This window comes from Piliocolobus tephrosceles, chromosome 1 (genome assembly GCF_002776525.5).
Source record: "Piliocolobus tephrosceles isolate RC106 chromosome 1, ASM277652v3, whole genome shotgun sequence".
NCBI classification, from domain to species: Eukaryota; Metazoa; Chordata; class Mammalia; order Primates; family Cercopithecidae; genus Piliocolobus; species Piliocolobus tephrosceles.
Window position 1 is genome coordinate 193682652 of NC_045434.1, and position 11627 is coordinate 193694278.

The 11627-nt window shown below is 52.1% G+C and overlaps 1 protein-coding gene across 3 annotated transcripts in view; it reads right to left on the minus strand.

Annotated features, from left to right (window-relative positions):
• Window positions 1-279: 279 nt before the first annotated feature.
• Window positions 280-11627, minus strand: part of OPRD1 (opioid receptor delta 1) — a 52839-nt gene continuing 41491 nt past the window's right edge. The window contains exons 2-4 of one of the 3 annotated variants that reach the window (XM_026457244.1): window positions 7612-7674; window positions 4914-5263; window positions 931-1480 (exon numbers count right to left, since the gene is read on the minus strand). In XM_026457244.1, the coding sequence (XP_026313029.1) occupies window positions 939-1480; window positions 4914-5263; window positions 7612-7674 (955 nt within the window). In that variant the 3' untranslated portion in view covers window positions 931-938. Of the gene's footprint in view, window positions 1481-4913; window positions 5264-7611; window positions 7675-8475; window positions 8589-11627 lie in introns of those variants that run through there. The other 2 variants (XM_023219466.1, XM_023219465.1) reach the window with 2 other exon arrangements.

Sequence of the window (11627 nt, forward strand, 5' to 3'; positions counted from 1 at the left end):
TGGAGTGCAGTGGCACCACCATAGCTCACTGCAGCTTCAAACTCCTGGGATCAATGGATCCTCTCACCTTCCAAGGAGCTGGGTCTGCAGGTGCAGAGCTGCCTGGCTAATTTTGTATTTTTTGTAGAGACAGGGTCTCCCATGTTGCCCAGACTAGTCTCAAACTCCTGGGCTTATGCCCATCCACCCACCTCAGCCTCCCAAAGTGCTGGGATTACAGGCTTGAGCCACCACGCTTGGCCCCTCAGTCTTTTATATTCTATTTATAGAGGTGTCAAGTTGGACCTGGACCTCAGGGATCCTTGCCCCTTGCTAGAACTCGGGGCTGGGACTGTATCCGAAGTTGAGGCCACAGGCCCTTTGCACAGGCCCCCTCTCTAGTGACCAAATCTTGAGCTGTGGCCACACTCGGCTGTCCTGTCTCTGGGTCTCCCCTCACAGGAGGCTCCTCCCTACTACACAGAGACCCAGTCTTGCAGCTCAGTTTTCAAGCAACTGTCCCCACCACTGCCCCTCCTGGGTCCTGGGCCCAGATCCCCAACTCCAATAGTCCGGCTCCAAGTTAGAAACCAAGGCTGTCTCAAGGATGAAGCCCCGTCTCCCTGGACATCCCCTGTTTAGGGACTCAGTTCCAGAGCCACAGGTCCAGCTCCTCCCCTGGAGTCACTGGCTTTCCCGCCCCACCTAGAGCCGTGGACGGGGCACCCAGCCCAGAGGCCCCACGCTACTGATCTGCCCTCTGCCTCGCTCCAAACCAGAGGCCCACCCCATGCCCATCTCGCGGCCCGGCCTCGTCTCCAAAACAGAAGCCCCATCTGGCGATCCCAAGCCTCCGACCTTCTACTGCCCCATTCCACATCATGGCTCGCGCCTCCCACTGGGACTCATGTGGCCGCCGGGTCACTAGGGAGGAGCGTGCTGGGGGCCGGACGGCCTGGTCAGGCGGCGGCGCCACCGCCGGGACCGTCGGACGGGGTGCAGGCGGTGACCCGCTCACGGGCCGTGGCTTCCCGGGCGCGGCTGAAGCTGCTGGGGTCCGGGCGGCCACAGGGCTTGCGGCAGAGCTGGCGGAAGCAGCGCTTGAAGTTCTCGTCGAGGAAGGCGTAGAGCACGGGGTTGAGACTGCTATTGGCGTAGCCCAGAGCAATGCACAGGTGCAGCGCGGCCACCACCAGCGGGTCGCGCCGGTCGATGTCCACCAGCGTCCAGACGATGACGAATATGTGGATAGGTGCCCAACACACCACGAAGGCGCCCACCACCACCAGCACCATCCGCGTGATGCGCCGTAGGCTGCGGTCCTTCTCCTTGGAGCCCGACAGCAGGCGCACACTGCGCAGGCGCAGCAGCATGAGGCCGTAGCACACGGTGATGATGAGGATGGGCACCACGAAGGCGAAGAGGAACACGCAGATCTTGGTCACCGTGTCCCAGTACCAGCTGGGGCTGGGGAACTGGAGCATGCACACCACCGCCCCGTCTGGGCCGCGGAAACAAGGAAAGACACATGGGGTGAGGGGCCTGTGTGCCTAAGGGGCCCCCACCTGCTCACCCACCCTTCCAAGGCTTGGGCAAGTCCCACCACCTCCTCCCAGCCTTTGTTCAAGGGGATTCTTCTGTCTAGAATGTCCTCCTCAGCTTCTGTACTTGGTGAACTCTTAGTCATCCTAAAAGACCCAGCAGGATTGGCCCTCATCTGGGAGGTCCCCTATGTTCTCTCCTGGCCCCTTTATCAGCCTTTGTGTCCATGGGTGGTGGTAATGAAATCATTTAGCTCAGCCCACTGAATGCCAGTCATTGCAGTAACTCAAAACATCCTGACCCATTTCCAAACTAGCTCCACTGGGAACAGGACTTCTAAGACAGACAACATGAGTTGGGAGCAGGACTCAGGCCCTACTACATAGTGTAAGGAAATTACTAAACCTCTTGGAGCTTCACGGGAGTGGAGCTAATGACAGTACCCACATCTCCAGGATTGTCGTGAGGATTAAATAGGCTAAGGCACCTAACGCATTTAGCACAGTGGGGTTCAAGCTCTTGGTGTACCCACAGGGAAAAGGGGCACATATGTTTGGGAGTCCAGTACTCAAGGATAGGGTCAGCCTCCCCAGAGGGAAGCAGGTCTCAGCTTAATCACAAGAACCTCCTGGCCAGGCATGGGGCTCACGCCTGTAATTCCAGCACTTTGGGAGGCTGAGGCAGGTGGACTGCTTAAGTCCAGGAGCTCGAGACCAGCCTGGGCAACATGGCGAAACCCCATCTCTACAAAAAAAAAAAAAAAAAAAAAAAAAAAAACATTAGCTGGGTATGGTGGTGCACATCTGTAGTCCCAGCCACTTGGGGGGCTGAGGTGGGAGGATCACTTGGGCCCTGGAGGTTGAGGCTGCAGTAAGCTGGGACACTGTCGCTGCACTCCAGCCTGGGTGACAGAGTGAGACCCTGTCTCAAAACAACAACAAAAACAAAACAAAACTTCCTTCCTTCCTTCCTTCCTTCTCGGAGGAAAGCAGATTTCAGCTTAACTCAAGGACTTCCTTCTTGAGATAGGAAGGGTGCCCAGGATGAAATGAGCTCCCCATTCCGGGAATGTGGGCTTGGGCTGGATGAACACCTTAGGGGGTGTTGTGGGATTCTGATACAGCCCTGAGGCTGGCCCAGGGGACTTCCAGGATCTCTTGGAATGCTAGGATTTAAGAAGCCACACAATGGACTTAAGGCTAAGAGGTGAGAAGGGGCTGGGGATCCACAGACAGAGTGGGTCCACAGGACATCAGTCTGGCAGGACCCCTAGAAAGAGCTGAGTCCAAGACTTTCATTGTATAGGAACCAGAACAGCACTTGTTCAAGATCACACAGCAAGTGGCCCACAGGTCCAATAAGTGCTGATGGCACACACTGGGAAAGTGTGTGTGTGAGGGATTGTGGAGTGAGGAGGCCCATCTGGTCCAGCCCCAGCAGGGATGCAATTAATGGCCTGTAAACTGAAGGCTGACAGTAAGGAATGGGGCTCTGCTGCTGAGTCAAGACCAATGGCTCATAGGCTGTAAAAGGGCACCAGGGGCTCTGCCCTTGTGAGGGTCAAGGGTAACCAAGAAGCTTGTTCTCTCCCAACCACAGCATCGACCCTCTGCAAACTTCCACCCAAGGGACTAGAAGGAGCAACAGACCTGGGGGCAGGAACCCTAGATTGCAGGCCAAATTCCACAAAATGCCTGGCTGTGTGACCCTAAGTAAACCACCTGACCTCTCTGACTCTGTTTTCCTACAGTCAAATGGAGGTAGGAGTTCCTGCCTTGTCTATCTCACAGGCTTAATCATTTAATAGAGGCTATTCATTGGGCCTTGGAGGTGAGCCAGGACTTGTCCTAAGTATTCTACACATATTATCTCTTTTTTCTCAACATCTCATGCTATAGTATGACTCAGAGAGGTTAGTTCCTGTGTCTGTGGTGCCCTTCTAAACAATAAACTTCCTTGAATTAAGGTGGGGCCATGTGACCAGCTGTCACTAGGAAGAGATGGGCCATCATTTTTTTTTTTTTAAGACAAGTCTCGCTCTGTCGCCCAGGGGGAGTGCAGTGGCACGATCTCAGCTTACTGCAACTTCCGCCTCCCAGGTTCAAGTGATTCTCCTGCCTCAGCCTCCCAAATAGCTGGGACTACAGGCACCCACCACGACGCCTGGCTAATTTTTTTTTTTTTTTTTTAAGACAGAGTCTCGCTCTGTCACCCAGGCTGGAGTGCAGTGACACAATCTTGGCTCACTGCAAACTCCGCCTCCCAGGTTCATGCCATTCTCCTGCCTCAGCCTCCCAAGTAGCTGGGACTACAGGTGACTGCCACCACGCCTGGCTAATTTTTTGTATTTTTAGTAGAGATGGGATTTCACCACATTAGCCAGGATGGTCTCGATCTCCTGACCTCGTGATCCACCTGCCTCGGCCTCCCAAAGTGCTGGGATAACAGGCATGAGCCACCACGCCCAGCCAATTTTTATATTTTTAGTAGAGATAGGGTTTCACCGTGTTGGCTAGGCTGGTCTGGAATTCCTGACCTCAAGTGATTCACCCACCTTGGCCTCCCAAAATGCTGGGATTACAGGCATGAGCCACTGCACCCCAGTCAAAATTTAAAGTGGCTGTGCTTTCTCCCCGCTCCCTCTCCATATTCATCTGCTGGCCAGATGCCAGCAGTAGAAGATTCTGAAGCCATCAACAGAAGGCTGGGTCCCTGAATGACTGTGCTCCTCCTACTCACACTGGATAGTGATGGGAGCAAGAGAGAAACCTCTACTGTGTCAAGCCCCTGAGCTATGGAGAATGTTATTGCAGCTCCCCTAATGCAGGCAGGTACTATAATAATTACCATTTTAGTTCCTATTAGTCATTCCCTGCAGGCCATTCTCTAGGCCTTGCTTTGGTCATCCAGGCTAATGGTTTTCAAATTAGGATGAAAGGGAGTTTAAAATGGGAACACAGAACTTGTGGCCTCCACTGCTCACTAGTCAGTGACACCCTTACCTCATTGGACATCCATCCATCTCTCTATAGATCAGTCATCCACACATCCCTGGCCAGCCACCTACGTGTACATAACCAGCCATCCATAATCCCCTTCATAAATTCATACAATCCCTTTGGCCAGCAACCCATAAGACCACTGATCAGTCATTCATCCTCGCAATATTCAACCATCTGTGTGTCCCACTGGCCAGCTATTCCCATTCCCATTGGTTGACCTTCTATACTCCCACTGGCCAGTCACCACACCATCATTGATCTTGATCAGAATCCAACCTCTGCTGGTGAGCCACCTACATTCACCCTGATAAGTGCCCTGCAAGCCCACAAAGGGCCATGTACTGCCTCCTGTGGTCAGTGGCCTGTGCCACGGTGCATTTACTCACTCACCCCGGGGGCGGGTCACAGCCATGACCATGATGGGCACGCCAATGCCTGAGGCCAGGACCCAGATACAGATGTTGATCAGCTTGGCCTTGGCAGGAGTGCGGAAGTCCAGGGCCTTGACAGGGTGGCAGACAGCGATGTAGCGGTCGACACTCATCATGGTGAGCGTGAAGATGCTGGTGAACATATTGTAGTAGTCGATGGAGAGCACAGCCTTGCAGAGCAGCTCGCCGAAGGGCCATGTCTCCATCAGGTACTTGGCACTCTGGAAAGGCAGCGTGCTGGTGGCCAGCGCATCAGCCAAGGCCAGGTTGAAGATGTAGATGTTGGTGGCCGTCTTCATCTTAGTGTACCTTAGAAGGAAATGCATGTGTAATTAATCCCATTTCACAGATTTCAGTTTCACATGAAACTCAAGGAGGGGAAGTACCTTTCCCAAGGTCATGCAAAAGGTCAGGGGAGGCTGGGCACGGTGGCTCACGCCTGTAATCCCAGCACTTTCGGAGGTCAAGGCAGGTGAATCACCTGAGGTCAAGAGTTCAAGACCAGCCTGGCTAACATGATGAAATCCCGTCTCTACTAAAAATACAAAAATTAGCTGGGTGTGGTGGCGTGCTCCTGTAGTCCCAGCTACTCGGGAGGCTGAGGCAGGAGAATTGCTTGAACCTGGGAGGCGGAAGTTGCACTGGGCCGAGATTGCGCCATCGCACTTAAGCCTGGGTGACAACAGTGAAACTCTGTCTCAAAAAAAAAAGGGTCGGGGCAAAGGTGGGACTAGAACCCTGCACTATCTGATCTGGCATTACTCCTTTCCACTACAACAGAAGCAAAAGGATTTCTCTGATTGTGAATAACTTTGGCAGAAGGTGTTTTAAGAAAAATCCTAGGCCAGGCGCGGTGGCTCACGCCTGTAATCCCAGCACTTTGGGAGGCCAAGGCAAGTGGATCGCTTGAGCCTAGGAGTTCAAAACCACCCTGGACAACACAGTGAAACCCCATCTCTACCAAAAAAAGAAAAAAAAATTTAGCCAGGCATGATGGTGCGTGCCTATAGTCCCATCACTCGGGAGACTGAGGTGGGAGGGTCGCTTGAGCCCAGGAGGCACAGGATGCAGTGAACTGAGATCGTGCCACTGTACTCCAGAGTGGGTGACAGAGCATGACACTGTCTCAAAAATAAATAAGTAAATAAAATAAAAAGAAAAATCTTTATCTTCTAAGAGGTACTAAGCAATATGTTTAAAAATAAAACTGGGCTCCAGCAGAAAGCAGATCTGGGTTCTAATCCTGCCTCTACTATTTATTACATTAGCTGAGTGACTCTGAGAAACTTGAGCTCTCTAACGCTCTGCATTCATAACTGTAAAAAGAGGGGTGATGTTTGTAGCAACCTCTTAGGATGGCTGTGAAAATTTAATAAGCTAACACAGCACTTAGCCCCAAGCCTGATACATGGAGAGCACTCTGGACACAATCACTGTTCTTTTCTTCATAGGTGAAGAATGGAGCTGGGGGCTAGACCACAGTGACTTGATTCTCTAGCTTCTGGCACTGACCTGGCCTTTGGAGAGTATGATTGGTCAACTCTGATGAAGGGACACTGCCTAGTAGATTGGCTGGGGCCTGAGGCCCCCTGGGTGTCCTCTGTGGTAGACCGGAGCCCCCAGTCCTTCCTGTGGCTCCATCCAGGCCTCCTCGTCCCCATGTAACTGGACTCACCTCTTTGCAGAAGCCACAGTGCATCCCTCTTTCCATCCACAGTGGTGTAGGGAAGCGCAGCAGGTGACAGGGTCACACGTCCAACCCAGGGCATGAGCCCAGGGATCCAGGGCAAATGTCTGCAGCTAAACTCTGCACCTAGCACTCCCATTATCCCTCCATGCTCTCTGCCCTGCACAGCTATCTACACTGCAGTTGACCCCGTTTGGCCAACGTCTACAGCCATGGCCCCTTCTGCACCAGGGCCTGGGCGGGGCACCAGGTAGCCCAGAGGAGACTGCATACACTGAGCCAGACCTTACCAAATGCAGTGTCACCACCACAGCAACACGCAGGCACCCCGAGGCAGGGCGACATGACACCACTCTCATGCCTCTGGAGTGATCTGAGATACCCGGAGGACGGTTACATGAGTGACTCCTCGAATTCCAGAGCACGAAGAGAGACACATTAAGGGGAAGTGATTTTATTAAAGCGTGGCCGGCGGGCTCACTTCAGAATTACCAGAAGAGCCTGGAAGAAATGCCGAGTCCTGAACTGCACCTCAGATCTGATCAATCTTCATTTCTGGAACTGGGGCCTGGGAATCTTCATGTTTAAGAAGCACCTCCTCACCCCAAGTGATTCTTATGAACTCTAAAGTTTGAGAATTACTACGTAGCCTAAAGCCTCCATTTGGGAGAGAGAGGGAGACTGAAGCCCAGAGAGGCAGCATGACTCATCTAAGGTCACGCAGCAACAGTGGCAGAGCCGAGGCGAGAACTGAGACTTCCTGACTCCCGTGCTCCTTCTTTCCTCCACCCCAGGGGTGGTCCCATACTGTGTGCCTCCATTCCTTTAGAATCTCTCTGATCCCATGCCCAGCCCTGGACACCTAGGATGAGGCACTCAGTGTTTTTGAATGGTGGAATAAACTTGCATCAGCTAAGGCTGTTCCTGTATGAAGTGACTGGTATTTTTGGTTGAAAAGAAATTGACTCACTCATTGTCCTCCAGGGCAGCATCTGTCCTACTCCCTCCCAAATAGCTGCTATTTGCTCTGGGGCTGGAGAAGGAAAAAGTTTTGCTCAGAGACAGCAGAATTGCAAGTCTCAGGAAGTGTCTTCAGTGGGGTGTGGGATCACAGCTGTGTGGGAGGCGGTCTCAACCCCACAGCTGACTCGTCTAATTTCTCTGCTCTTACGCAGAACAATTAGAGGCTGTTCTTTGCCTGCTATTTTGATTTGCGAAGGATCCTTCCATTCCCAGAGGGGGCTGGGATGCTGGGAAGTGGGGTGATGAAGCTGCTGTAGTTGGTCCAAGCGGGCTGAGCGGCCCAGCGCTGATTGCCTGCCAGGCAGGGCCCCAGGCTCCTCTCCTCACGGCCCCCCTCTCTCTCCTCCACCCACAGCCACACCCCATCCTTCTGGCCATCTTAGACTCCCTTCTCCAGCCCCAAGACAAATCATGCCACGCCCCTGCTCTCAATTCCCCAGCGACTTCCCAAAATTCTCTCTGTTCTGCAAGCTGCCCCGATCACCTTTGGGATCTCAGTTCCCAGCATGTTCTCCTCCACCGATGTGCCCCTGCCACACACTGGCCTCTTTGCTGTTCCTGGACACGTCAAGCCCACTCCCACCTCCCCACTCCCGGGCCTCTGGACTTGCTCTTGCCTCTTGCCTGGAACCCTGGTCCCCCCATATTTTGCATGGCTTGCTCCATCACTTAATTCAGGACCCTATTCAAGTGTCACCTCCTCAGAGAGGCCCTCCCTGACCACTCTATCTAAAGTACCATCCTCCCGACTAACTCTAGCTCCTTCAGCGGCTTCATTTTTCATTACAGCACAAACCACTTCCTGACTTACATTCATCTTCTTTTCTGCCCACTTGGGTCTCTCGCCCATGTAAGTTCCCTGAAGTCAGAAGACTTCATCCATTTTGTTCCCTGCTGTATTCTTGGGCCTACCAGCAGTGCCCGGCAAAAAAAGCAGGCTCTCAGTCAGGCGCAGTGGTTCACGCCTGTAATCCCGGCACTTTGGGAGGCTGAGATGGGTGGATCACGAGGTCAGGAGCTTGAGACCAGCCTGACTAACACAGTGAAACTCCGTCTCTACTAAAAATACAAAAACTAGCCAGGCATAGTGGCAGGCACCTGTAATCCCAGCTACTCAGGAGGCTGAGGCAGAAGAATTGCTTGAACCCAGGAGGCGGAGGTTGCAGTGAGCCTAGATCGTGCCATTGCACCCTAGCCTGGGTAACAGGGTGAGACTCTGTCTCAAAAAAAAAAAAGCAGGCTCTCAAGAGACATCTGTGACGTGGATGTCTTAGTCCAACCTCACCAGCTCGCACGGGGACACTGCAGCAGCCTCCCTCCCCCACAATTCATCACCCATGTAAGTTGGCGGCTCACTCTAAAAGGCAGATTTGGCCAGACATGGTGGCTCACGCCTGTAATCCTAACACTTTGGGAGGCTGAGGTCGAGGACTGCTTGAGCCCAGGAGTTTGAGACCAGCCTGGGCAACACAGCAAGACACTGTCTCTTAAAAAAAAAAAAAAAAAGGCCGGGCGCGGTGGCTCAAGCCTGTAATCCCAGCACTTTGGGAGGCCAAGACGGTGGATCACAGGGTCAGGAGATCGAGACCATCCTGGCTAACACGGTGAAACCCCGTCTCTACTAAAAAAAAAAAAAAAATACAAAAAAAAAACTAGCCGGGCGAGGTGGCAGGCGCCTGTGGTCCCAGCTACTCAGGAGGCTGAGGCAGGAGAATGGCGTAGACCCGGGAGGCGGAGCTTGCAGTGAGCTTAGATCTGGCCACTGCACTCCAGCCCAGGCGACAGAGCGAGACTCGGTCTCAAAAAAAAAAAAAAAAAATTAGCTGAGCATGGTGGAGTGTGCCTGTAGACCCAGCTACTCAGGAGGCTGAGGAAGGAGGATCACTTGATCCTGGGAGTTTGAGGTTGCAGTGAGCTCTGAAAATACCACTGCACTCTAGTCTGGGGAACAAAGCAACACCCCATGTCTAAAAACAAACAGCTCCCTGGACTGGATTTCCATCTGGGTAGCCTCCTTTCTCACAGTGCCCGCCCATGTCTGGCCACATCAGTAGTCCCTCGCACGTTCTGTGTAGCACGCCCTCCCTCCTGAGGGACAGCCACTATCACAACTTGCTGGGGATCCTTCCAAATTACATATATGTATATAGCTTTTTAGACAATTTTATTTCTGGCCAGATGTGGTGGCTCATGCCTGTAATCCCAGCACTTTGAGGGGCTGAGGCAGGCAGATTGCTTGAGCTCAGGAGTTGGAGACCAGCCTGGACAACATGGAAAAACCCTATCTCTACAAAAAATTCAAAAATTAGCCAGGCTTGATGGTGGGCATCGTAATCCCAGCTACTCAGGAGGCCAAAGCACAAGAATCACTTGAACCCGGGAGGCAGAGGCTGCAGTGAGATCGCGCCACTGCACTCCAGCCTGGGCGACCGGGTGAAATTCTATCTCAAAAATAAAAGGAAAGAAAATTTTATGTCTGCCAATGTAACACAATGACATAGTGTAAAAAGTCATGCAGGACGATAATGAGAACAGCTGCCCCCTACCCATCCTTGCTCACTTACTCCTCTGTCCCATTCCCCAGAGGCAACCACTTTGAATGTTTTTAGCTATTCTTATAGCGATTATCTCCACAATGCTAAAGAATATGCTTATGTGGCTATTTCTTTTTTTTCTTTTTTTTTTTTTTTTTGAGACAGAGTCTCGCTCTGTCGCCCAGGTTGGAGTGCAGTGGCCGGATCTCAGCTCACTGCAAGCTCCGCCTCCCAGGTTTACGCCATTCTCCTGCCTCAGCCTCCCGTGTAGCTGGAACTACAGGCGCCCGCCACCTTGCCCGGCTAGTTTTTTTGTATTTTTTTTTTTTTTTTAGTAGAGACGGGGTTTCACCGTGGTTAGCCAGGATGGCCTCGATCTCCTGACCTCGTGATCCGCCCGTCTCAGCCTCCCAAAGTGCTGGGATTACAGGCTTGAGCCACTGTAATCCCAGTGCCACCGCGCCCAGCCTATTTCTTGATTCATCCATTTTAGACAGTATTTGTTGAAGCGTGGATTTGGTTAAGAAACGCTATGCCTAAATACCCAAATTCCAGTGGTTTAACAAATGAAAGGTTTATCTCTCACAGAGTCCATTCAGTGTTTCCAGGACAACTAAATTCCAGGAGGCAATTCCAGGCTGCTTTACTCCTATGGCCCTACTATCTTACCCCAAGGCCTCCTTGATCACCAGAGAGGGAGAAGAGGCAGCTGCAGGATCATCTAAGTTTTAGTCTGGTGGCGACACGTCACTTCCACCTGAAGCTGACTGGTCAAAAGTAGTCATGTGACCATGCCCAACTGTAAGGGGTTGAGAAATAGTCTTCTATATGACGCAAAGCAGGGAGAAGCAGATATTAGTGAACACTAGTAATGTTCCTCACAACGCCCTGTTACAGAAGATGAGGACTAACTCATCACATCACCCAACTGTTCCTCTCTCCATCCTCCCAACATAGTTGTTTGTTTGTTTGTTTCTAAGAGACGGGGTCTTGGCTGGGCGCAGAGGCTCATGTCTGTAATCCCAGCACTTTGGGAGGCCAAGGCGGGTAGATCACCTGAGGCCAGGAGTTCAAGACCAGCCTGGCCAACATAGTGAAACCCCTTCTCTACTAAAAATACAAAAAGTTAGCTGGGCATGGTGGTGGGTGCCTGTAGTCCCAGTAACTCGGGAGGCAGAGGCAGGAGAATTGCTTGAACCCAGGAGGCAAAGGTTGTAGTGAGCCAAGAGCATCCCGTAGCACTCCAGCCTGGGCAATAAGAGCAAAACTCCATCAGAAAGAAAAGAAAAGAAAAGAGAAGGAAGGAGGGAAGAAGGAAAGAAAAAGAAAGAGAGAGAGAGAGAAAGAAAGAAACAAAGGGAAAGAAAGAAAGAAAGAGAAAGAAAGAAAGAAAGAAAGAAAGAAAGAAAGAAAGAAAGAAAGAAAGAAA